The sequence below is a fragment of the Mustela lutreola genome, chromosome 2, assembly GCF_030435805.1.
Source record: "Mustela lutreola isolate mMusLut2 chromosome 2, mMusLut2.pri, whole genome shotgun sequence".
In the NCBI taxonomy this organism is placed as follows: Eukaryota; Metazoa; Chordata; class Mammalia; order Carnivora; family Mustelidae; genus Mustela; species Mustela lutreola.
This window is the reverse complement of record NC_081291.1, coordinates 32159900-32187888: the sequence shown is the minus strand read 5'-3', so window position 1 is coordinate 32187888 and position 27989 is coordinate 32159900. Positions and strand designations below refer to the sequence as shown.

General features: G+C 42.6%; 1 protein-coding gene across 4 annotated transcripts in view; it reads right to left on the bottom strand.

The window, feature by feature from the left end:
* Positions 1-27989, bottom strand: part of ATXN7 (ataxin 7) — a 138000-nt gene that overhangs the window by 13817 nt on the left and 96194 nt on the right. For 3 of the 4 annotated variants that reach the window (XM_059161416.1, XM_059161419.1, XM_059161417.1), the window contains 4 exons: positions 8646-8898; positions 6335-6594; positions 5568-5650; positions 788-1053 (listed from right to left, as the gene is read on the bottom strand). In XM_059161416.1, coding sequence (XP_059017399.1) covers positions 788-1053; positions 5568-5650; positions 6335-6594; positions 8646-8898 — 862 coding nt within the window. Of the gene's footprint in view, positions 1-787; positions 1054-5567; positions 5651-6334; positions 6595-8645; positions 8899-19812; positions 20012-27989 lie in introns of those variants that run through there. The other variant, XM_059161420.1, reaches the window with a different exon arrangement.

Sequence of the window (27989 nt, the reverse complement as noted above, 5' to 3'; positions counted from 1 at the left end):
ACCATGTTAAGGAACAGGCACATGAGGGGTAAAGGTTGGGCACAGTGGCCAGAGGCTGGCACGTCCCTAAGCAGAAGCCCTTGGTGCCCATGGCTGGCAAGGAAGGCCCTCATTCTCTGTGCCTTTCTCTTTCCCTTCCCTCTAGAAATTGGGGACAAAGTCCTTTACTTCAACTTGGTTAAATATACAAGCACAAAGACACATATATTCAAGTACACCTTCACTGTCTCCAAGGAATGTGCATTAAGTTCTCGTAAAACATTCTTGAGATCATCGCTTACAAAACAGCTCAAATGCCTAGTACGTGGTTAGGCCCAGGTCTCAAATGAATGAATGAAAAAACAGGCTGATAAATGGATGCTGTAAAAACTCAGGCTGAATGCCCATCCCCAGCAAGGACTCCCACTGCTGTGTTTTGCAAGAACTGAGACAAGTGAATGGGAAAACGCTGCCAAAGCCGTGTGAGATGTTCCAGGCACTAACCTGCAATCAGGACCCAAGTCTCAGCCCGCTCAGTGAGGTTAAGAGACCCCAGAAGCTGAGCAGGGGTGGAGGAGATCATTCTGGCTTCTTTTTGCTGCTTGCATTTGGCCAAGAAGAGCCCTGGTTGAAACTGACTGATGAACTCAATTTTTTTTTCCTTAAATTAAAACCCAATTAGAAAAATCTCTCATCTTCTTAGAGTAAGTGTGATGTACACTCCTCAATATCATGACTATACTGGGGTTTTAGAGCATCTGCAAGTCTTTTCTCTGGAAAAGGGAGAGAACTGGAGGATTTGGCTTACCTTGGAAGACTGGGGGTGTGAGGTTTAGGTTTACTAGCTACGAAAGGCTTTGATTCAGAAGGAATCACTCCGTGAGAGTTTTGGTGTGGCTCCTGGGAAGGTCTGGGAGGGGTGGGCTGCGGGTCCCTGAGAGGCTGCGTTGGTTGCTGAGAGTCCGGATGGCGAATCGATTCCTTTTCCCTGGTTTTGTTTTTGTGCTCGGCTAATAACACATCAAATCGTTTTCTTCTACCCTGGACAGCCCTCCGCTGAGTTAAGGAATGTGTCTACAGACCAAAAAAATACAGAAACTGAGGAATCTCATCAATAATTATTTCTTCGTCATATATCCCAAAACACCATTCCCAATTAAAAACCACCAACAACAATCTGGACCATTAGCACAGTTAAAGGCTGCTCACCATTTGATAAGCTAAAAGTCATAGGAGTGTGACCTTTTTTCTTTTGCTAGAATAGAAGCATATATCCCAGGCTCCAAATACATGAGAATGTGGTGATGTTGCTTCCACCAGGAGAAAGAAGGAATGTTAGCTGTGCCACCTGGTATGTAAGTGAATGGCAAACAGTAGATACAAACAGGTGTTAGGTACTCAAGCTCCATGCCATTGTAACAGTTTATTTATCGGGGCCCTTACTAGCTCAAACAGAAAAATCCCTCTTGGCCCATTTAGATTTTAAATACGAAAAGGGAATAAACACTTAGGCCATAAACATGTCCCAGAGGGGTGCCTGGCAGGCTCGGTCAGTAGAGCACATGACTCATGATCTTGGGGTCGTGAGTTCAAGCCCCACACTGGGCACAGAGCTTACTTTAAAACAATGTACCAGAGACTCCTTTTTCAGTAGCAGCAGGGGAGTAAAAATTAGACAAGTGTTTCTCTCTTCCAGTGAAAATGCCATGTCAAGAGTGAAAGTGGCTAAAGCATCCTGGAGGTGGGGACTGCTTTGGAAGAGGAAGCCTGGAGAGAAGCAAAGACTACAAGGCTGAGAGGACAAAGTGTGAGCTGGAAGAGATGAAGCGGAGTCAATCCCTACAGACAGACACTCACTACGTAGATCAAGAAAATGGGACAGACAGCATTTCTGAATCTTAAGACAACATCTATTTCAGAATTAGGAAATGGGCACATTGAGAAAAAGGAGGTCAATCCCGGCAGGGTAACCAACAACAACCCGTGCCTGAGGCGTATCTTATAATAAAAAATGTCTATGCTCCAGATGCATTTGATAATTCCTGTTTGTTTTCGAAGGCTAACTTGGTGCTAATACTATTCCTAGAAGAAGATAAAGTCTAGTTAACTATTGCCTATTGCGGAGTCCTAGTCTGCAAAAAACGTTTAAGGAGACAGTGGCTACAAATCACGTGCTGCAAATAGAAGTTAATTCATCTACAGACTTCCTCCATTCTTCCATGTTACAAAAGTAACACAAAAGTACTTGGTGTGTGTTTATGGCCTTAAACATTATACAAACGTATTACTGCTCCAGAAGCTTAGAGGCTTGATACAATTTAAGAGCTTGAAGGGGAATTAGGCTTTTTACTGTCCTTCTGAACTTTAGTTAATGACCTATCTCCTTACGGACCTACTGCAAACTATGCCTGCCCCACACTGAAGCTGGCATAGATGGGTACACAAGTGGATTTAGCTTCTTTTTCAAGTTTTACCTAATTTCCTTTACTATGTAATATATCCAGAGGAAAGTAACTGAAATGAAGAGAAGGAACTTTGTTATGTTCTAGCTACCTAATACTGCACCTGTCACTCAGGAAATACTTCAAACAAAGCATGTAAAAATTATGGCCCTCTACTATGTGTTGAATGAATGAATGAATGAATGAATCAATGAATATATATCACTCATTCAGTCGCCCGTCTCTCTAGACAGATGTAGAAGCCATTCTTCTTCTTTGAATGGCTCTGGTGCTTAGCACAGCAAGACCAATTTAAGTCAAGCTAGGGAAATATTGGTCATCCTATGATCTTATGATCTTATGGTTGGTCATCATAAGATGACCAATATTTCCCTAGCTTGATTTGAACAATAACCAGGATTTCTATGGAGCTCTCTCCCCATCAGAACCCTTGAGGGCTACCCAAGAATCATAGGACAAAGACTGGGTATGTAACTAGGCTCCTGCCCCCCCACCCCACCCCTTTGGTAACCAAGTGCCTGCTCCTGCTCCTGCTCTTCAGCCTCCTGGTGGGCTCAGACCCGACCATGTCTATTCTGCCCCATCATGGAATATTTACACATGCTGCTTCCTTGGCTTCTCCCATCCCTCTGTGCCCAGTTAAATCCTATGGATTTCAGCCCATATTCCTATGGCAAAGGAGGCCTGAGATTCCCTGCTCAATCCCCTACTGAAGGCTGTCATAACACATAGGCTTCCTTCCTGTTACTCCTCAGGGGTAAGTTCATACATATATGAATGATTATGAAGCTAACCTACCTCTCATTCAAAAGACTGTAAGCCCCTCAAGGCTAGGGGCTGTGCCTTGATTCTGTTAAAGCCTGTATCTACGGAGTCCCAGAATGGGGCCTGTGCTCAGATATATGCAAAAAATTCTCCACAATGACCGAAGGGGCAAGGAAACCAGAGCCAAATTTTATGTGCATGGAAGACAGAGAGGACATGAAACAGGATATCAGACAGACAAGGAAATGAGGAGGGGCCTGAGAGGGTGGCAGGCAGACAGAGTGGACAAGCGACAGAGTGGGCAGCAGCAGGTCCCCAGACACCGAAGAGGAAGGACTACGTTCTTGGTCTGAGGCAGGACAGACCCAGGCAGCAACATGGGAGACATTCAGCAGGGAGGCCCTTAAGCGTGGGCAGGCCCTTAGGCATGGGCAACCCTCCACAGCTTAAGAGATGCAGGCCAAAATGGCGACAGGAAGAGGGAGAAGCAGTGGCAAACAGAGGCAGGAGGAGAGGAAGGGCCATGTGTGAAAGGGCAGACCTGCCACTTCTATGATGACCTCGGGCAGGCCAGGGCTGCAGATGCATACTAACACGAAGGCAGGCCCCGCACGGGGCTCTGTGGATGCTACCCTTCATAGAACACACGAAAAGCACACATGACTTAAAAAGGAAGATGAGACGACAATGCAGAACCCGTATGAAGTCTGTTCACCATCAATAAAGACTCAGGGAGAAGGCTGGTCAATCCTGCACATTATGACTTGATAAAGCTTATGGTCCACTGGCATGCCCAGAGATGATTAAAGGCCAAGCCTCTGGGATAAGGCAAGCATTCTTCATCGACCACGGGCACCCTAATACTGAGAGATCTGGGGTCTCGAGAGCCAGGGAGGTGGCAAGAGAGTTGAGAGCAGTCAGCCGATCGGGACCAGGTCGGGGTACCGGGGTGAGGCTTGCGCTAATAAACTCCTCTGCAGCTGCTGCAGCAGGCCACAGCTCTTCAGAGCTCGAGGGGCTAACTTTCAACAACACACTGTGCTGTGTGTTCAACTAATGTTACATAAAATAAAAGCAGTTTGTCCTGAGAAGGGAGTTTTTAGCCTAGAGATTTAAGGGTTGGGGCTTGGGGTGAAGATATGTGTGAACCCTGAGACAGAATGCAAAATTCAGAATATATATATATATATATATACACACACACACACACACACACACACACACACACACACACACACATATATGTATCCCCCCCCCCCCAGGAAAAATGATTTGTGATTTTTTTTTTTAAGTTAGATATTTAAAGGGGCTCTGGCCAACACCTTTCCGTAAAAGCTTCAGAACCACTGTTGTAAAATAAAATCTACATGCTAAAATTAAATTAGAAATTTAAACTAAAATAATAACCACTTAGAAACAATATTTACACTTTCTGAAGGATTTTAACATTCCTCCACTGTTAAGGGGTAGAGTACGAACTGAAGTCCCTTATTTAAACATAATCTTTGGTAAAATTTAAAATAATACACCAATAATACACATTCAATTTTTTAAAATACAATACTAATTTTTGTAATTCTTACCCCCTTCTCCAAACAAGTGTTTTTAAATTACTTTAAAGCAACGACCTGTGATAGTTTCTGAACCCCTCTGAAGGGTAGCTGGAGACATTCTCCAGAGAAAAGCACACAAGCACATCTGCTCATTTATGCAGGGGTCCCCTGACACCACTCCACGGCAACTCCGACTATACAGCAAATACAACACCTTCTTATTAGCATATCGGCATTTGAAAGGAAAACTCAGGGCAGAAAGGAGGATCATACATTTTCTTCGCTTAGTAAGACCGTATGTTATCTAGTACTTTCTTAGAAATGGAAAAATGAGTCTATCTCAAAATCAGATGATTTTTAAAGTGGCTCTTTAAAATTTAGGAACCACACATTACACAAGCATTTTAAAGAATATTCACACACAGGCAAAGTAAATTCCTGGATTTAAGTCCATACAATTTAAACCACAGTAAAGGGTAGTCTCTCACATTAAAATTCTCTGCAGAAATACTAACAGTCTTTGAAAATAACAGACTGATTAGGAAAGAACAGTATTCCCCTGGATATGACACCAGAAGCTCACTGGGGGCAAAACACCTCTTCTGACTGCAGCTTATCACAGAAGATGTCGCATTTTCCGAACTGAAAGCATTCTTCATGGAAACCCAGTTACCCGCTCATTTACAAAATTCAGAACAATCCACAGATCAGCTTCCCTCTGGGTGCAAGAGCCTTATGGGGCCATGCCATGGACCCCAACTCCTGTGCTTACTGGAGAGTTCCCAGTGCCATCTAGGAGGTCACTTACCTTGCATGTCAAAGACCGGGTGCAGGGCTTCTTGGTGTCGAGGTCGATGACCCCACAGTGGATGTCAGGGTCAAACTCTCTTTCTGTCAAAAGCATATAGACATTACCAAGGGCTCATCAAACATTCCTTCCTTTATTTTGAAAACAAAAGGAGAAATCTCGAAACAGACACATTTTTAACTTGAATACAATCTATGACATCACCAATAGAAAAAATCTACAACATGTGAGCCCCACAAAGCAGCAGCAGACCCCACAGAGGGCGGGGGTCTACCGTCATCACTTGACAGAAAAGAGGACGTGCAAATCAGCACTATCTCACCTCTCCATTTGCAAAGACACCCCGAGAAAGCTAGTTTTTTTCCTTTTCTTTTATAGATTTTATTTACTTATTTGACAGAGAGAGATCCCAAGTAGGTAGAGAGGCAGGCAGAGAGCGAGAGGGAAGCAGGCTCCCCGCTGAGCAGAGAGCCCGACGTGGGACTCGATCCCAGGACCCTAAGATCATGACCTGAGCCGAAGGCAGCGGCTTAACCCACTGAGCCACCCAGGCGCCCCCCGAGAAAGCTAGTTTTACAGTACCTACAGACACGTGCACTTTTAAAAGCAAGAGTGAAGAGGTCAGATGTCTTACTTAAGGATCTTTCTCCTAAAGCTGAAGTTGACCAGCCTTAAAGGGAGGACTTGTAGACAGCAGCCCATCTGTTCCCTCACGAATGACCGATTAATAGACACAGAAACACTGAGACAAGAAAATGTGAAGTTACCTGATAATCTCTTATTTAAAAATTTCCTGTTATTAGAATTATCTTCAGACTTCTTTTCCAGAGTGGATGGTGCAGGAAGCCCTTTGCCATTCAGAATCTGTCCAGGTGAAGGCAAGGTTGGCTTTGGTATTGAGGAGCAGTTAAGGCCAGGCTTGACTGAGGAACTCACAGTAGCAGGACAGGTGGGCCCCACCGCAGATTTCAGTAGTGTGCCATCCATCTTTGGATGAATCTTTTCCACTTTGACAGAGGGTGTCATGCTATCAGAGAGGGAAGCGAAGCATCAGCCCGAGGGCCCTGCGGCCCCAAGGAAGTGGGGAGCTGGAAGGCAGAGGGCAGAGTCTCCAACTACCCCCATGCGCTGCACAGAGCTAGGCCCCCAAAGGAAACTTTGGAAAATGTGGTGGGACTACCCAGAGAACTCAGGAAGATTCACGATGGTTCAGTCTCTAAGCCCTCCTGGTGAAGCAAAAAAGTCCAGTGGACCATCGGATTTACCTGGTCTTTCGTCATCCAGGACAATCTGACACATGAGGCTATGGGAGACCTACACCTGATACCCAATTCAATTCCTCCAAGAAGCAAAACATGAAAAGGTCTAAAAGGACTGAAGACTATCTGCAAGACCTTTACAGAGTATCTTTTGAGGACTATCATTTTTAAGAAAGGAGTCATCAAAACCAAGTAAAGTGAGTGAACAGAGGAAAGAATAATTGGAACTAGAGAATATGTCCAAGAAATGTCTGTGGGGACATACAAGAATTCAAATGAGCCTAACCACACCTCCGAGAAGAGGTTCTCTGCCCCCGTCAATGAAGGAGACCAATGTTTAATTAGTTAAGTGATGTGTCACTGACAGGATAATTCTCCAGTCTCTGAAAAAAGTTTCTATGACAAGAGCTCAGACATTAAGTGTGTGGCACACAGCTGGTGAGCACCGAGTACCTGGGCCACTAATAAAGAACCGAGTTTTCTGGGAATCTTACGCTCTCATTTGGGTGGCAAATGTTAGTACAATGCTAACAGTTGGCCTCGACCCCCTCTAAAGCCCAGCTCCATCCAAATAAAGAAGATTGGGATTGATGAGGTTTTATAAACTTTGCTCAGTGAAGTCAGTGCTCAAACAGCTGTTAAGCTGGCGAGTGACTTACACATAGCACTGGCATTTTCTTTGGCTTTCAGACAGGTCCGGGAACGAAAGCCAAGCCTGCTGTACTTGTACTTCTGACAGATGAGCACAGGCTGGGGGCTTAGCAACCAGGACAAACAGCACCAAACAGCTGTACCTGGAAGAGGCCGACAGCAGCAGAGACGCTGCAAGAAGCCACGGCCTCTCCCAGCTGGCAAGGTCCTTGAGCAGCAGCGGGTGCTAGATGCTGCCCTGAGATTAGCCAGGTTATCAGACCTGGGGACTGAGATGTGGGTCATACCCTCCAAAAGGGAGACAGGCCAGGGAAATGCCACCCACACCAGGGCAGAGGGCTGCCATGACGAGGCAAGACAGGTTTCTATGGAGTGCTTGGGTTGCTCCCTCACATGCCCACAAGGAGCCTGCCAGGCTCCAGACCCACTGTGCAAACATGCCAAAGCCTTGCCTGGAACTGGGGACTTCTTCCAGTCTTCCCAGTCTGCTACTGTGATGGGAGCCCAAGACTCTGGGGGGAGGAAGCGTTGTTTCCCTATTGCTCTGCAGGCTCCAGGAAATCCTGGAAAAGCATCTAGGAATCACCTCATCTTTTTATTCCTACTGTTATCAATGGCAGCAGCAGAAGCACCAGTGTCCGTTCGTTCACTGTCTCCTGTGGGCCAGACACTACGGCAGGTGCTTAGCGCTACCATGTTAATTCTACAGCTCCCAGGAACTCTGCACCACAGGCTATTCTCACACTGAGAGAGAAACAGCGCTCAAAGCCCTGCAGTTAGGGAAGTGACAGGACGGGCGTGTGAAGCGGGGCCTGGTCTGACTGGAGTGCTCTTTGGTTAGCACTCCTCGACCTTATTACGTTTCCTTCTCCTTGTCTGCAAAATGGGGCTACCACCAAGACCTGCTTCATACGGTTGTTGTGATAATTAAATGACAGGACACAAAGACAGCCAAGTTTCCACAGCTGGCACACGATAAAGAATCAGTAAGTATTAACCTTAACCCAAAGCGGGACAGGGAAACAAAACGAAACATCTATTTGCTTCCCCTCCTTCCCTGCCCCCGAGCAGCCTCTCTTTCCCATTATCTACAAGGCGCTTGGATGCTACTGGGGACACAGTTCCACCTCCTGCAGGAGGCTTCAAGGACTCTCTCGGCCATACTCACATTCTACCATGGGGGACTCTACTTTGCTGAATGGGATGCATTGGCCTGGTGTTCCCCCTGAGCTGGAACTTCTCTTTGGGTGATTTCAGCAACTTGGAACTTAATGAGGATGTGCTTAGAACACCTCCACTGGAAGAACGGCTGCTTCCACTTCCACTGCCACCTTTGCTTTTGGACAGAGAAGGGAAGAAGGAAAATACTGAACTGGGAGGAACAGCCAAAGAAGGCTTGCTGGATGAGCTATGTCTTCTTTCTGAAAAGGAAAACAGGAAGGGGGAGGGAAAAAAAAAAAAAAAAGACACGGTTTCAGGCAAGTCTCCAATGGAATCCTGGAAGAGTCCCCTGAAATCAACACATTTAGGTTCAAATATGCGTCACTAAGTGAAAATATATTTAACTCAGCAGCTTTCAGAAATGGCTTATCTAGGCCCCACAGACTTATTTAGGATTCTAGGAACTGGTCCTTCTGCTTCGGAAACATCTCAGCATAAAGTGGTTTATCATACATAGATAACCATTAGGAAATTAAATAGCCATTCTAAACCTGAGAATATTTGGTTTTTCAGGCTCGAAATAAACTTCACTCCAACTTGCAGGTGGAGAGGCAAGTTACTCACTCATCTGCAGAGCTGTACTAATTGACGCTGCATGGGTCTCTTTCTTCCTTGCTAGCAGAGCATCTTTCCAATTTTTAGAATTGCAAAATGTTAAAAAACAAGTTGTACCTTATTTTTTTTTGTCACTACCCACCAGCATATGACAGCAAATAAGAATGTTTCTAGGGTTATCTTATCATTCTTTAAGAATCTGTTCTGCAATTTTCCAGTGAATCACTTCACCCCCCCCCCCTTTTCTTTTTAATAATCTCACTCGAGTACAGATGGCATAGCTCTGGTTCACACCACTAAGATGCCAAAGGCATAAGACAAAAATACCACAAATAGCTACGCCTGTTTTTTAAACCAGGAAGTAATTCATGGTTAAATACAGACTATACAGGTTTAGCTGAAAATAAGTCTACCCACTGGAGAATCAGGTTTTCTCTGTGTAAGGCAATCTATACTAAATAAACCGAGAGCTGTTGAAGAACGCTACTATCTGAAACAAGTGAATTATTTAGTAACTTTTATCTACTTAACTACCTAATGATGGTAGCTTAGTGTTGTCAATTAAACTTGCAATTTAAAATGACATGTGGCTTAACTTAAAATGTATGGGATCCAACATTTACTTATCACAATATGGAAGCTAAAGGAATATTTTTAAAAATTTAAACTAGAATCAATGATTATAAGCATCACACAAATGGTTTATTTTTAAAGGTCATTTTATAACAGTCCTGAGCTCTCTGGGAAGCTGAGATGACTTATTTCCCAGAAGGCCATTAGTTCAACAGTGCTTTACGTGGTACTTAAGAACCTACTCTACAGACAAAATTCCAGTTGTCCAACTAGACCACACCAAGGCCACAACAATGTTAGGATGGCTAACTGGATAGTGATTTTTAAGTGCTTCCCCCCCCCCCCCTAATGAAAGTTGTGTGTATGGGAGGGAAAATTAAAATAACTTAAGTTTATTAATTTTCTAAATTTGGCATCTGAGAGGTTCCCTCCCCACCCCGTCTTCTAATTTAGTTCCTCTCTCCTCTGTGATCCCCAAACACTGTCTGAGGATCCTTCCAAGCACCAGCACTTGTCAGCCAGGACTGTAAAAATCGGTTTCCAGTTCTGCCACCTCCCCTTGGATGGCGAGGCTTCCTGTCTGGGTCATCTCTTTCCCTCTGAGGCACAGCACAGAGCAGACCTTCAATTAACATTTTCAACTATTGGTACGGGTTTTCTTGTCAGGAGGAGTGACTGCCAATCACTCCAATGGTTCTCAACCTTGGCCACACACTGGTGTAACATAATGGGCTTTAAAAATGCTGATTCCCAGCCCCCGAGATTCTGATTTCACTGGTTTGGGGTGTGGTCTGGGCATCCAGACTTTGATAAGCACCCCTATGTGATTCCACTGTGCAGTCAAGGTTGAGAGCCTTCCTCATACTAGGCTAATGCTCCAGAACCATTAGACAAGGCTGAGTAAGTTAACATTTGTAGAGCACTGAGAGCGCTGCCTAGCCATGGCACTCTCTATCAGGGTCTATTAAGTAAAGCTCACAGTTACTACCTGCAGTGCTTTCCAGACTTTGATCAACTGCAAACTATTTTCATCATTCTTACCAAAGCCACATAAGATACTCTTTTTTACTGGACATTTTTGTTTAAACGATCACCTCTCCTTTCTGTCCTCCTCCTCAGCCAGCATTAACCGGTCTCTCTTAGGGGGGCATCACTGGTACTTTGGACAGGAGAATTCTTGTACAGGATATCAGGATAACTAGAAGTCCTGCCCCCTATCCCTAATCACCAGCAGTGTCCCTCTGCTGGGGGCAACCTGAAACTACCTTCCAATCCATTTTTACATCACCCAGTATGAAGCACAGAACCACCTTCGACTGACAGCTATTTCTCCAAACAAGAGTATCTACTGAACAGGTTTTGATAAGCTTATTATATATATTTTCTGATATATCTTAAAATAAATATTAAAATATTCCTCCAAGTTCATCCACAGCAAGCTTGTACACTTCTGGTGGAAGCGCACTAAAGGAATAATACCATGTTTCTGCTAGGAAGAGGGAGCAAAACCCCAACTACAATTTTTACTTTAACGAAGCGCACTCTCTTTTTACTATTCTCTGGGGATTAGAATTCTTAGCATGTGTCTTAGAGTAAATGTGATACATTTTCTCTTGATAACCAAATGAGGTAAATAACATTCTCAATCTAATTCAATAGTTATGCTTATTTGGAGAAAGCAAATTTATTCTAAAGTCACTGATACACTAAGGAATGAATTGAGCATAATGAAATATTGCACTTGCTTTTGCAAGATTTCATCTGCAAAAAGCACTACGTCAATGCAGAAAATTACACCTGGCTGAACGGAGCCACGTGGGCATACACAAAACACACCCCTCTTCCCAAACATCTACCATCCACTCCAGGCCGCCCTGGATGTGAGGAGCCACACCCACCCACAACCGGTGCTACAACTTTCCCTCAATTTCAGAAAACCTGCCGTCCACTACTTCCCAAGAGCTCGCAAGCTGCAACCCTTCCAAAACCTACTTTCAGAAGCAAATGTCAGGTCGTTTTCTTGTATTTACCTACTCTTAACCATTTAATCAATGTAAAACTGTGCTACCATTTTTGTTAGGTTCCTATTCTTTTTTGGGTTCCTATCCTTTTTATCAGTAGTAAAGTTTTGAGTGTTGTACCCATAACCCCATTTTCCCAATGCGCCTCATGTGGATTGCATTACACAATTTTGCACAGCACAGTAATTTCTTAGGAATGCATGCTGTGTGACAGCAGAACTGACTGTAACTTCAAGCTTCTCCTTCCATTTCTCTATTCCCATCATAGTCCATTGCTGCCATTTTCTTCAGCTAACGCTTCTTTTCTAGTCTATTAACTCTGATATGGGATTTTGCACTAGAAAAATCAAGCATCAAAGTTTCCTAACATTAGAAGTCAGCTGATGTATCGACAACACTTCAAAAAAAATTGTATTTTCTACTTCAATAATAAAGGCTATTTAGAAGCTAAGAATGGCAATCTATCATGTGAATTTCTTTCATTTACTTAAAACTTGAAACCAACTTGTGGGATGTGTGCGTGAGTATGCGTGTAACAGATTCTGGCTGAAAAGGGCCAGCTCAAATCCTTGTCATGCTGCTGAATTAAGCTGTTCCTTCACATCATGGTCTGGTAACTTATTCTCTGGAAAGGGCGGTATCTGGCTTACTTACCCTCTGCAAGAAGCAAAGAGGAAAAAACAAATTTAATTACAGCTGAGTTGGACTCTCCTCATCCTTTCACTGTGGGCCTTTATTTTTCTTAAGATTTTAAACTGGACTTGAAAAAAAAAAGTGTTTGTTCCTAGATCAAAAGAGAAATGGGCAAGTTATGGGTAGGGTTAGGGACCTTATATTAAGTGGGCAAACTGGTGGCCAGATGCTAAGCATAACTGCGGTGTGGTTTGCTGAGGAGTCCAAGTTGAGTTTTCAAAGCACTCCTCTCTCCAGGGTCTGGCACCAGCTCAGACAAAGCACACTCTCTTGTCCCTGAATGAGGAGGGCACTTTGAATGGCTCCAGCAGAAGGGAGAGATAATCAGGCAGACCAACAGATAGACAAATACAGATACTGGAAACACAGAACAGAGACCCAGTGGCATCAGGGGTTTGGGTTCGACGGGGGAGATACACAGATGTGGAGAAAGAGTTAACAAGTAAAGAGGAAGGAAGGAGGGAGAGAGAAAGAGACCACATGCAAGGAAACAAAGAGAAGAGGCACTGGGCTTTTTCTCCCCCTGTGGCTTGAACGTGTGCGACCACTGAACGCAATGGCAGGATACTGGGAAGGATAAGGCAGAGGACAGCTCTCTTTAAGTCTTCCAAAATGCAAAGCAACCAAGAATACTAAGCTTGCAATCTGGGATTCATGCTGAGGTTTAAAAATATATGTAAGTACATGCTGACACCCAGGTACAAACCAAATAGGAGTTCAAAGCAAATAATTAGACCTTTTTAAGTCATAAATAAATGTGCTTTGGAAATAACTAAAAATAATTTATATGTACAAGCGTCAAAGTTAGGACACAAACCTTAAAAAGCTGTCAAAGCAAACTGTAACTTCAAACCATTCACGGTGGAAATAAAAATTTACAAGGGGGTATATCAAATTTTAAGCAGTTTTCCCTGGATTAGTGTCTATTTTTTTGAAAATTTTTGTATATTGTTTTCTTTTTCTACAACAGCTACAGTTTACTTGATTATACTTATAAAAAAATCGGGGCATTTCATGTGGTGCTCTAGCCTCAGTCTCACACACGCCAGATTACATCAAGGCGTATTATTGTTCATGAGCAAAGAGTCCATCTGTCCCATTCTCAGGGATCATCATGTAAGAGCAGGCAACTAAGAGCTACTAGACCACTTTACAGTCTTATTTTTGCTCAGGGCTCTTTTATTAATGTTTTATAACTCAACCAACCGACTGATTAGAAGTCTCACCTTCAACAACGTCAACAATAGCAACCACTGTTTACTGGGCAGAAACCACGTGTCAGGCACTATGCTGCGTAATTTACAGAGGTTATCTCATTCAGTCCTGACCATCTTTGTACAAAGCAGATACTGTTATGATCCCCACTTCCAGATAAGGAAGCCAAGGCTTTAAAGGACTCATGACGGTTGCCCAACATCACCCAGCTAGTTAAGAGGCAGAGTTGGGATACAATCCCAAGCAGGTTGACTCTAGCATCCAGGCTGGACCACACCATAACCCACGTGCCCTGACATGGAGTTATTAGCAAGCCATAATTCGTGGTCCGAAGGCAGGCAGAAGAGAGGGGCGAAGGTGAGGGTTGGGACATATAATAGTGGGAAGCCCCTCTTCCCAGGTGCTCAGGAAAAACAGGCTAACTGCCAGCACAAAAGGCTGCAGAGACTAAACACAAGGTCAAGACTGAATTTCAGTGAATTCAGGATAAGGATCCAGAATCCGTTTAAGTGAAATCCAGGTATTTTGGATTTTACCTTTCCATTATGCAAGCTGCTATCCTAAAGATTAGCTATGCCCATCAGCCTGTGCAGCTTTCTCTTTTGCTCAGGGGAATTTTAAAGCATCAGAGATAGTCTGAAGAGTGAATTCTGGTACAAAGTATCAGGGAGAGCTGCCTTTCTGGCTGAAAAGAAACATTTCACAAAGTTCCCAAATGACTGTTTTACTATAAGAACCATCAGGAGGGGCAGCAAATACCTGTTCTATAGGATTAAGCTGGCCCCCTCTGGACCAATACAACGCATGCTTCTTGTCACTCTCTGGTCTCTGGAGGTCATGGTGGCCTTTCCAGCTGAGGCTCAGGGCTGTTGGGCACAGTCTTGATGTGGGCTAAGTAACTAACCAGCCTGAAGAGAACCCAAATTAAAATAAAAAACGCTTTTTTATAGATCCCCTGAAAGGGCAAGAACTTCGGAATCAAGAGACAGATGGGTTCAAAGCCTCTGCCACTGACCATATAGGTAACGCTAGACGATAACCTGATTCCACCTACCTTGTTAACCTCTTCATCTGCTGTGCCTACTCTGCAGGGCTATTGGGGATTAAACGATGGAGAGTTATAGAGCCTGCAGACAGGGACGATCATGGACCGGCACCGGGAAGTCAGCAGGCACCAAGGCAAATGACACTTGTCAATTCAGCTAATGCCAGTTATAGACTTCTGTGAGAAAGGTGTGCTGATTACCGAAGCAGGCAAAAATCACTTACTCTTAAACCTAACCCACTGTAAGTTACCTTCTCTGGTGTGGGACAGGGGTAGGCTACGTATCTAGTATGTATGTCAGTCCAGGAAGAGATTAAGCTCTTCTAAAAGCTCAGAGGACCAACTTTTAAAATTTACTTAAAAATGAGTAAATTTACACTAACCAAAAAGAATGCTCATTCAAGCTGAAGTTATTTTATCAATAAAAGGTTGGCTCATTTTTGACAGAAATGAGTCATTCAGGAAGAACTGCAGGGGAATGGCATGGAGTAAAGTGAAGATCAAGTCTCAAATTCAGCTTTATAGATCCAAAGATGGAAATTTTAGGCCGATTATTGAAGAAAGGATTCCTAAAACTCATAAATTTTTCTCTAAATGAAACTGACACTTTTGGATAGATTTGGTCAGATAAGGTTACAAAGAGTGTGTACTCTGTACAGAAAGGCCTTGTGAAAAAATACCAATCTACACTTCAAGCACGGTATGGTTCCATGGGGTCTCTGACAGCCCCATCCCATTAATACTCTACAACTATCCCTTTTAAAGCAAGGATATTTTAATAATCAAGCTTGTACATGGCTATAAAATGTTAAATGCACATGTATGACCATTTGGTCAGGCATAGCAAGTAATAACTGCACAGAGCAAAAGGCACAGTTTGGAAACTTCCAGTCATTCATTAAGCAGGCCCATCACAAAATTTATTAAGTTTTTTATTTTAACATCCAGGTGGGAAAATAACCCTAATGTGCTTATCATCCAGCTCCCAATTAACCCAAACTGTCATACTTCACTTTCAGACAGCCAAAGACGACTCATGAGGTGTCACGTCAATCAGCATCAAGGAACTATAAATCAAGACTACATAAACATTTTTCAACTCTCAGAGCATCTTCCTTGCACATTTCCTTTGCTCCACATCAGGGTCTTCTCTAGACTTTTGTCATTCAAAGCTGAATTCCATTCTGGATCTTTCATCATTTCTACACATTACCTAGATTATTGTCTATTTACTCTATTTTTCAAAATTCAGCAGCTGACCAGGCATATGTTATTTCAGCGTTATCCTAAGCATTGTCAGTAAAACCAGGGCTTTGTGTCTGACACAGCAGTTATCTATTTTTTTCCTAATAAGTATTAAAAAAAATACTTGGCATACTATCTAAATTCACAGCGTGGATATGAAATCATTGCATGTGAACATGAAGCTTTTAATGTCTTCTCACTACTTTCATGATGAACTTTTCCTCTGTAAGTTTTCTTCTTCTTGTCTAACTGCACTCTCATGTGTCTGACCAGCAAACACGGCCTTACCCCACTTCCTGTCCTCACAGTCTCTTTAATTCTCAATCTGCTTTTTCTTTGATCTGACTTCTTTAGGATCTCCAGACACTCAATTAGACTACTCCAGAGAGAGCCGGGTGTAGTCCAATGCTAAAAAGAAAACAAGTCAATCCGTGAAACTATCCCTGGAATATTCAACTCTCAGGTTGGGGAATCCAGAGTTGACCTCTGAGAGGCAGTGCCTCAACGGACGATCGGCCAACACTGGAGCTGGGAGGCAGACTCCAGAAAGCATGCTTAGGTGGGTTACAAATGGCACTGAAAAACAGGGAGAAGAAAAAGTCTTTACCACAAAGCACTCAGCATCATTTCCACTAGAGAGATTTAATTGAAAAGGATGATTTCAACACTGGCTGCCCTAACAAATTAGTCTCCAACAGCGACTTTTGCCAAACACGTTTCTCCTCCCCCTAATGCAGAGGTGCTTTTAAATTAAAACATAAGGGGAAAGTGCAGAAAAGAGAGTCATTTACAGCACTTGGGCCACTTGAAACAACTTTTCACCAAAGGTCTATAATCAAATTATCAAGCTCTTCAAGTCAGTGCTTTATGACGGAAATAAAAGGCCCACTAAAGTACTCGGGCTTTTCCCCGTCTCCGGGCAGGGTGCGCACTTGCAGCACCCCCATTCACGCTAGCTGCATGAAAGAGAACAGATCACAAAGGGCAGATTACAAGGGAGAACGACTCCGACTCCAGTGGGGGAAGGGACAGGCGTGAATGGATTGTAAATAATGTTGCTAAGAAGGGAGCAGAAATATGGCAACTTCAAATAATCCTCTTGCCAGGAATTCTTCCCATGGGGAGGGACTGTTCTTTCTGTACTTTGCTTTTAAGCGTGTGAGAAATATGAAAACCTTAACTGAGTGTCTGGGGGTACTCCTCCCCTGCCATCCCAACTAGTAGCTCTTTGCAAACATTGTTTAAATGTTTGAATTTTAAAATTCAAGTACTTTATTAGAGGGGATGAAATAAGAGAAAGAGAAGGCACTGAATGGTTAGCACAGGAGATCACCTTGGTTGTGAGTACAACTTCGTTTCTTCATAATCACTGTCATAAAACAGCTGGTTTTAAGGAACAGTGAATGGTCCGAATGACCAGTTCACTTCCTGACGGGGGCCCTTCCTATGCTTCTGTGACTGTGTTTAAGATGCAGACTCAGTGCTGAAGGTTATCATCATTATCTCACACAGGCATGCACAGATGTTTTCAGTGAAAGTACCTTTGGGGGAAAAGGCTGAGGCTGCCTTGAGCAAAATACAGCCACCAAACTCTACTTCTGCTGCCACCATTTCTGACTACAGGCTATCGCGCCATGAATGACATGCTGGCTGACACTTCTACGATGCTAACAGTCATAAGGACTTTTCTCTGCTGTACTCAAGGAGCACAGTGTTACCCAAAAGATGCTGGCAGAGTACAGCAAGCCATCACCCTGCCTGAACAAACATGATCTCCCCAAGAGATGCACAGCACTGCCCCCAGAGCCAGTCCTCCCTCTCCCTCCCTCGCTCTCAGTTATCAGTGACTTGAAAAATCTGCATTCCTCAGGTATCAACACGTGAGAAGAAAAAAGAGCCAAAATCAAAAATCAACCAGTCTCCAGCTACGTCTGATTTAATCCTTCACTGGTTAGGGAACAAGGCATCCTACAGCCCGGTGATTTATCATTCCAAGTTTAGTCTTCCAATTTGTTACATACCACATGCAGTTCAATCATCAACATACTCAGTCCTTACCCAAACTTCTCTGTAGTCCTATTTTGGGCCTACATCCCAAATGAAAGATACAAGGCTATCATCAAAATGTCAAAAGGGAATTAAAAAAAAAAAGTATGCCTTTGCCACTCCAATCCAAATTTTAGACACACACACACACACACACACACACACACACACACACGAAGAGACAGAATTAAAGGAACCTGGTAAAACTTTAAAAATTCAAGTTCTCTTTTTCATTGTTTTTGTTTGTTTTTTAAAAATGAAAATTGCTGTGCAGGAATGCCCACAGGGAACACTGTCTATCCAGGCTGAAAAGGAGTAGCAGGTCCAAAGTGCAATGGAATGACAGCACCATCTGCCACCAAGAGCTATACTGAGTCTAAGTCACATCCTTATTGCTATTTCCCCCTAATTTTGTATCCTTTTAATTTCACTTTATTCTGGATGGGGAAGGGAAGCAAACAGTGAACAGGGGAATGACAAAAAACTCAAACTCAGAGCACAACCCCCAAAGCCTTCTTCATTAAGCACTCTGTTAATAAGGAATGGGTGATTCATTACTTAACAATGCCAATGTTTTCAATGGATCTGTAGCACACATTTTTTCTTTTGTAAAGAGAAACAATATCTGTCCCACCTTCAGGATGGAGCTAACAACTAATGAACATCAAAAGCGATATTCAAAAACGAAACCACGAACAGCAAAAGTGAAACTGCCTGACAAGAGACAGTTAAAAAAAAAAAAATTTTAGGGAATTAATAGGAATTTGATTAAAGGTTTAAAATCTGCCTATATTTACAGCCCTTCAAACTGGTAGCTAAATTTCAACCTCAATTAAAATCACACGGTCAAGCTCATTACTGCAAGAAGTCATGAAATGTGAATCCAGGGAAAAGTCAAGCACTCCTCTGTCACCTCGCCCCCTGCTCAGCCAGGGAAGCACAAGACGGGGCTACTTTGAGAACAGACTCCCAACACAGCCAGAATCAGCTGAACTGCACTGGCTACCTTGATAACACAACTAAAAAAAATCGTTCTTTCTGCCAGTCAGTATGTAATTAAAATTTTATACACTCAATTTAAGTTACTGAATGACTTTCCAGGGCTACTGTTTATATTTTGAAGTTGTTCTTCCTCTTGACAGTGTTCTGTTTGAAACTTTGCTGTGGATTTGAAGTATCTGACAAAACAGCTTTCAAACACATTCTACAGGAAACACTATGAACTGCCTGTCACAAAACCTCACTTACCACAAGTGAGATAAAAAACAAACAGTTAAAGCGTGTCACAGCGTTCCTCCATTTTTAGAGAGCCGCGTAACTAATGCTTTCCCTGTTTTGAGATACGGGAACTGTTTGGTGCAAACCTCAGCATTTTGTTGGAGTTAATAACAAGCCAGACTCCTGTCTGTGTTTGAACTTTGTCCAGACCACTCAAATGACATTTCAGAATGGCTCCCGTGAACGGCCTGCAGTGGCTAATCCCCCTTGTTGCGATCACCCACTCAGCTCCACTAGCTCTGCAGAGCTCTCTCCCTCCACCACTCCAGCAACGTACAGCTCAGGGCCTGCTGGCAGGGGAGGCCAAACGCCAGGAGGAAAGAGGCCTGCACGAACTCTTTTCCATGTAACGTTAGCAAAGACCTAACCCACCTCCCTCACGCTCATCCACAACTGGGCCCGGAGCCAAGCCCAGCCTCGGGAAACTGCCTCAGAAAACTTACCCAGTGGAGCTTTCAGCCCTCGTGCGGAAGGGCTGTTCTGGAGAGGCTTCTTGTCACCTTCCATTCACAGAATCTGGTTGTGCTTCATTGCACACTTGCTACTGCAAGCTTGCATCATGACTTGGGTCTGCCCACCAACTCCAAATATGCTCCATGTTTGGTCTTATGTAACATTTGCTACTACTGTAAAAGCACTTGAATTACAAAGGTCCTGGCAGATCAACAGAAAACAAGGGGTGGAGTCTAATTTCATCTAATATGGTCATACAAGGCGTCCTGGCTGGTGTAAATCAATCCTTCTATTTGAAAGGCAACTGGCCAAAACTGTGCAAGATGGAACTTACGAATTTAACCTGCTAAACTGTGAATTTTCTCACATTCTCATTTTTCTGAATACCTTGAAATGCATGCCGCTGCTACCAGGTACATTAGAAAACTTAGATGATTCTTTATGCAGCCTACATTTTAAGCCTCCATAGACCTAGAAGTTTTAAAGTTAATACATCTCTATAAAAATCAGCAGCCTCTCTCAACATTTTAGTTCCCCATGATCTATACTTAAAATAATTAAAAGTTGTCATACTGAAGCTTACTTTTCCTTCCTCAATCTAGTAACAAAAATCTTAACCAATTTTCTGTGCATTTTTGTAAAATACATCTAATTTCAGAAGAATATACATCTTATTGCCTGGAGTTTGGTGTTCAATCATTACATGACTGACTAACACACTTTTTATACCTTTAATTCAAAAACTTCTCTCCCCGGTGGCTCTTTATAAACACTGTCTTCCTGGTCTGTTTCCCTATCTCAGACCCTATCTCTCCCCACAAAGCTACCCCCCTTTCCTCAATCCCCAAATCTTACTGTCAAATAGACATGGAAAAAAATGGCCAACCAATCAGAGTTTTATGATGATAAAGGCTGCATACATAAATAGACTCGGATGCCTGATAGTTGAGAATGAACACTTTTAAATGTCAAAAGGAGGGGAGAAATTCCTCTACAGAATCCCATCACCCCATAGAGAATATTTGGCAAGAAGTCATGAATTACATGTGTGGAAAAGATTTGGCCTGGAAGGGGTGGGAGTCATGAGGCGTAGGAAATGGTTTCTATTAGACCAGACACAAATTCTAAATTTACTCTAAAACAAAAGAACAGTAGCCATACTGCTTTATTTTCACGGCAAGCATGCAGATCTCAACCAAGGCAGCAATATTAAGATCCAGAGGGTTTTCTGAAACCTACTTTCTTCCCCCCAGACTTCTTATAGTCACATTCAAACAATGCAAAACTATGGTGGTCCTTAAAAGATGCCAGAACACCAGGTAAGGGGCATCAGCAGGTCTCAGAAGCCCAGAATGAGAAAAATCTTCCAAAAGCTTAGCAAAAATAAGAAGTTTAGGTTAAATTGCCAGAGGTGTTCTTACGCTAGAAGAAAAAATTCCATTGCTATCCTACCTGATTGCAACAGGTCTTAGCATTGTTCCCTATACCCACCCGCCCTCCCTAAGGGGCAGCTGAGGAGTCTCCTTGATGTCATCGTCCACAGGGCACAACTGAGATAAGAGGCCCTTTCTCAGACTAAGCCTCAGTTCCACATCACTGCACCTGTCAGGCCAGACCCCAGAGTCCTCGCTGTTCTCCCAGCACAAATGCTTGCCTTTCTAATGTTCCCTTTTGTAAATGGCAGTAGGGCAAAGGGGGAAAAAAAATCCTTACAAACCCCAACTGATCCATGAGGTCTGAGAACCAAATCTTATCTGTAATTCTGATGAAAACCAGGGTGAATTTCAGCAAACATTCTTAATTGCTACAAATACATATCTATGTTTAATTTCACAAATAGATGACCCTTGAACAATGTGGGGGTTAGGGGAGCTGACCTCCCATACCCCACAGTTAAAAATCCATCTAACTTTTGACTCCCCCAAAATTTAACTATGAAAAGCCTTCCTATACCGATGGGAAGCCTTACTGTTAACATAAAGCTAACACATATTCTCTATGTCATACATATTACATACTGTAACGGGAAAAGAAAATGTTAAGAAAATTATAAGGAGGGGCACCTGGGTGGCTCAGTGGGTTAAAGCCTCTGTCTTTGGCTCAGGTCATGATTCCAGGGTCCGGGATCGAGTCCCACATTGGGCTCTCTGCTCAGCAGGGAGTCTGCTTCCTCCTCTCTCTCTGCCTGCCTCTCTGCCTACTTATAATCTCTGTCAAATAAATAAATAAAATCTTAAAAAAAAAAAAAGAAAATACATTTATAGTACTATACTATATTTACTGTAAAAACCATGGATAAATGGATAAAGTCTGCACAACTCAAATCCATGTTGTTCAAGGTCAAGGGTTAATTGCAAACAAGACAGAAACAATTCAAACTTTTTTTTTTTAAAGATTTTATTTATTTATTTGACAGAGAGAGATCACAAGCAGGAAGAGAGGCAGGCAGAGAGAGAAGAGGAAGCAGGCTCCCTGCCGAACAGAGAGCCCGACACAGGCCTCGATCCCAGGGCCCTGAGATCAAGACCTGAGCCGAAGACAGTGGCCTAACCCACTGAGCCTTTAAGATCTATATCCAAAAAGGGATGAATGATAGCGTAAGCCAGGAAAATATAATTTTGTACAGTAAAAGTATATATAAATATACAAAAAAGGGGCATAAAGCTTTAGATCAAATTTTTAAACACACACACATTTTCCTCTCTGAATGCCCCAAGTAAAATGTTAAAGCAAATACTTAAATACCTCTTTGTTCTGCTTGGACAGCATTCTTACTCTATTTTCTACAAACCAGCCCCCGATAGCCTACCCAAATAAAGTTTATTTTGATACTAAATTTCCCAACGATGGCTCATATTTAAGTGTCTAGGTCTGAGGACATGGTCATATTTCATTTTTCATATGGAAAAAAAATTCAAAGACTACAGCCTAAAAAAAGACTGCAGACTAAAATACAATTTTAATAGAGAAACACTCATGCCTCACAGACCAAAAATTCTAGGTATCGCCTGTGTCGTGGATGGTTTGTGTTTATCAATTTTATGCTGATGCACAAAGGGAGTCCTGAACTGACAAAATTCTTCTGTGAATGGGCCTGCTCCCAGCAAATGAGCACACCAGCAGGAGCCAGGAAGGGCAGCGCCTCGAGGCTTCGGCTGAGGGGCAACCGGCCCTCAGTCTCCTCACTTGCAGTCGTGTGGCCTCAGCCAAGAGCCTCACATCTCGCAGGGTCTGTGTCCTAGGAAGTGCTAGGATGGCCTCTCCCGTGGGGCTGCGGCGAGAAGGAAGGAGGTCATGCCCATCATGCAGAGCCTGGCACCGCTTCTGTGCTCCATACAGGTTAGCTCATAGGAGCGGAACCAGGGAGAAATTAGACGGCGGGCATCATTGCAAAGGGAGAGGGAAGAGGAAAAAGAGGTTCCTGCTACCGAAATAAGGGACGTCCCCAACACAGTTTGGAATTTCCTAAGTCAAATCTCAGAGAGGCGGGCAGGTGTCATGTGGTGTTCAGTAGGCCCCAGCAGGCTGCAGGCAGTGGGGAAAGGCTGTGTTGCGGTCACTGGTGGTAGCCCGTTCTCTAGCTTACAGGAGCGCAAGTCTCCAGTGACTCTACTTCAGTGTCTCAGCAGGCCGGGCAAGTTATAATTGGCCTTAATTGGCACTTACAGGAGCTTTAACATTCCTCACCTGCTGCCAAGGAACACTTGAAAGGGGGAGAAAGTATTTTCAAACTTGGAAATACCAAACGATTCATTCAGCTGTGGGCCTGGAAGCCTGCTATCCAGAATCAGATTAGCTTCACCAAGAAACGATGCGATGTTATTATCCGGGGCTCGTTAGGTACTCACGCTGGATTAGGAGAGGTGGAAGATGAAGCTGGAATGGGGGTAATTCACCTTGGGGTCCAGTACCATGCAACAGCCTTCCTTGGGCCGGCATCCTCTGATCCTCTGGTGGATGGCTTTTCAGAACTCAGCCACACTTCATGTGTGTATCTCTGTTCAATTGTTCCGATTGTTCAAAGGCAGGCAAATAAAGTAAGTATAACCTCATGGCCTGATTTACAGAGGCTTTGTAAACCACAGTCTGACCTCAGTCCAGTCATTCAGTATTTGATACACAAAGTGAACACTGTTAAAAGGTGACTGATCACACCAAATGCAAGTGGGATAATGAGATCAGAATAAAATGTCTCACAACAGATTAAATCCTTGTTCCTGCAATTGAATTCACCCAAAACTGTTATTTTCTAGGAGCCTACACATTTGACAGAGAGGAATCCCAGCCGAGCAGACCTAGTTTTCTCTCCTAAGGTAAATTCCAAGGATGATGAATAGAAATTTCCCACAGATGCCAGGAAAATTGCCTGTAATTACTTAAATGAGTTTGTTTTTTTTTTAATCATTGCTCGTTTTGAAAGATCTCTTTGCCTCATATTATTCCATATTACTCAAATTCAGAAGATATGTGCTAACACTGGTAGTAAAAAAGTTTGTGCTTGTTTCAGAAACTTGGTTCAAAGTCGAATTACAATCAATCGTGTGTGTGTGTGTAAAACACTTTAAGACGCTTTAGCAAAAGAAACTGAATTTCAGAAAGATAAAACAACTACTCCTGATGGTGATACTTTCATATATGCCTAGTAAATATAAAGTACTGCAGCCTTTGTGGAAAACAATTTAGTAATAGCTATTAACAATGCCTATCAATATCCTTTCTGACCCAGGAAGCCCTTCCTGAGACTCTAATAGAAACAAAGCCACCAGTAGTTAAGGACATATGTGGCAGGCGGGTTACTGTTGCTTTGTTCCTGGAGGCAAAAAGCAGGAAATAGGTTTATGTCCACAGACAGAGGGCTTCGAGGAGGAAGCTACTACCCAGCCACACCTTAGCATAGTAAGCAGCCAGTAAAAAGAGGGGATTAGCATTATCCTGGCCTGTGAATGAATTCCCATGTGGTACTGTTGAGTAGAAAAGCAGAAGAAGTGTGCATATTAGAATCCATTTTTCAGAAAACTATGACCAAAAGTCCCTACTAATAAAACATAGGATTATATGTATTCATATAGATTTATTAGCATTAGAAAAAATTTAGATGTATACTAAGTTATGTACTAATACTGTACCAAGTTACATAGATGGTTTGCAGAAAGAGAAGACTGTTACAGTTGGAAAGAGCGAGTAGGGAGAAAGAGCCAACAAGATAAGAAAAAAGTAGGCTGAATTGAAAATAGTGTATTTGCGATTATCACATTTGTGTATCTATATAAAAATATGATGTTTATATATTTGATATATTCATGCATCATTCAAAAAAATCCATAGAGAAACTAATTTAACCAATTTCTGTACTAAAAAAATGCACTGTGAAAGGAGCTGAAGAAGAATTTAGACAGCACTACATTCTGGTGTTACATCAAACAAGCATATCCTGATTAGGGCTCCCATTTCATTTGTTTGGCTAAGCTGACTGAGAATCAAGTAGCACAACTGAACACACGGAGAAAACAGGCCTATTAGCTACTCTGGCAAAACAGTATTTTAACATTCTAAAGATCATCCCAAAGCTTCAATATTAGAAATTCTAATAATCTTTTGAAAATATCAAGAATATAAAGCAATAAACAAATTTTATTCCAGAGTTTATTTCTGACCCTAGAAGACTACAGATCAGAAACTCGATCATGTGTGATCAGGGGCTTACTGCTTGTATTTTAAGTTTCAAAACTGAGATAATTACTTTCCCTGATCTCCCCCGCCCCCCCCTTTTTTTAACTTTCAAAAACACAAGAGGAAAAGGTATAAAATTTCTTTGACGTTCAATCTGAGAACTGTTGTATCAATAACAAAACGTAGAAGTAAACCTAAAGAGTGGGATTTCTGTATACACAATGTGTATATGTGTGTATATACAATGTGAAATGAGAAAGCCAAGAGCTAAGTTAAGCCACTACTCCCTTGCCCCAAACTCGTTTGTTTTATGGACTTGGACTAGCATATGCATGGCAGGAACTATTCTAGCCAGGTAGTAGGTGTTACAGCATAAAGAAGCAATAAAAACTCCCTCTTCTGGTCATATGTAAGACCACAGCTGAACAGGGTTGAAATAGCAGGTGTCTGTGTATCGTAACCAGTAAACACACACATTAGTCTTGTGAAGTGACTCAGGAAAAACACCTTTTAGCAAATATCACTAAAATGCAGTTTTATATACTGAAATAACTCCTTTAAAATCTGAAGCACAGCCATCTTGATGATTTCTATATATAGTAGACAGGTCAAAAAAACCACTGGTGAATAAACAGTATTCATTTCCTGATTGATTAATGCTGCTAGAAACCCACATTTTCACTGTCTTATCCTGGTGACGCAAATCAGAACTGCTGAAGTAGTTCATTAAATTGCAGCCCTGACCAGCCTCCATGGGGAGAATCAATACACTGATATAAATGACAGACATTCCCAAAGAAGAGTGTTATTTAAAGCACTGCCTGACATAATGCGACACTGAGGCCCAGTGAAATTAACTTAAAGACACTAATGAAGTGGAATGATCTTTAAAAAGAAGTGGCGTAGTGTGAATTCACATGAAAAAATAAGATAGATTATTAAGTTAAAAAAAAGTAAATTTATAACACATCCAATGTTAACGTGTATGAGGGAACAAGTAACATGCAGCCAAACAGGTCTATGTGCCGCATCTAGAAACCTTCCAAGGGTATGTGCCAAACTGCAGCCCTGAGAAGTAACATGGAGGAGATTTATTCATTCTGATTTTATATTTATCCTCTTCTTTCATATTTATTTTTCTTTTACAATGAATATTACCATGTTAACAATGAAAAAAAATCAAAATGCCTGTGTTTTTGCTTTTGAATTGGTGTGTTTCTGTTAGCTGAATGAGAAGCTCAGGAGTCCCGGGAGAGCACGCACATCCTCTTTTGTGTCCCGGCATCTACTGTTCCATAAAACAACAACAACAAAGTAAAAAGAATAAATGACCCCAAAGTTTGCATTATTGCACTATTTTCAACCCCTACAATATTTAGAAAATGCCTAATGACTGAATATAACACATCAAGGCTTTTCATTCCAGTCAGTACGCCTCATTTACAAGAAGAAGAAGAAGAAGAAAAAATAAAAGGCTCCACACAAGCTGGAAGAACAACTCCCCTGAATCCATAAACTAGGTAAATTCCTCCGGTTGCTTGAGCCAAAAACCCCATGAGTCATTCCTTGTCCCTTCTTTCCCCATACCGCTAATCCCCCATACATCAGCAGGCCCTGATGGCTTTCCACTTCCATGCAGCCTGCAATGCTGGCCATAACCCTCAGCTTCGGCAGCCTCTGCCACAATCTCAATCTCAGCCTTTTCTCCTGATTCAGCCCTCAACTGGACTAGAGCAAAACAGCCCACCAACCGGCCTCCCTGATTCTGCTCTTGCCCCTATGTTCCACAGAGCAACCATCCATCAGATCAGGACACTCCCCTGCTCAAAACCCTCCAGCGACTTTGAATCACCTGCACTGTCCAATCCTGATCCTTTGGTGGCGTACGGGGCCCTGGACCACTGGGCCCCAGTCCTCCCTTTTCTGAACCTTAACTCAGACCCCTCACATCCTTACACAATGCTTCTCTGCCTCCTCACTGGCCTTTCTGCCATGTGCATTTCCACCCCAGAGTCTCTGTACCTGCTATTTTCTCTGTGTCCAACACTGGTCTTCCACATCCTCACATGGCTAGCTCTTTTTTTTTTTAATGAGCTTCAAAATCAACACCTTAGAGGAGCTTTCTCTGACTAGCCTTACCTAGAGAATCCTGCTCTGGTGCTCATTCTCTTGCACATTATTCTTAGCCTTTATCACTACTTGAAGTAATCTTATTTTACTTGATTTTTGTCTCCACCCTCCCTAACTAGAATATAAGCTGCATGGGAGACACTGTTTCTGTAGTTCAGTGGGAGCAATGCCTAGAGCCGACAGGGGGTACTCAATAAATATTTGTTAAATGCATGAATAACATCATGGCCAATTTATTTATTTTTTTAAGCAATTGGAAAGGCACATTAATAAAGGCAGAGATTCATAAAGAGGAAAAATTAATACATTTTAGAACTACAAATTTAAATGTGGCTCCCATTAATGGCATAAATAACACCACATAAAG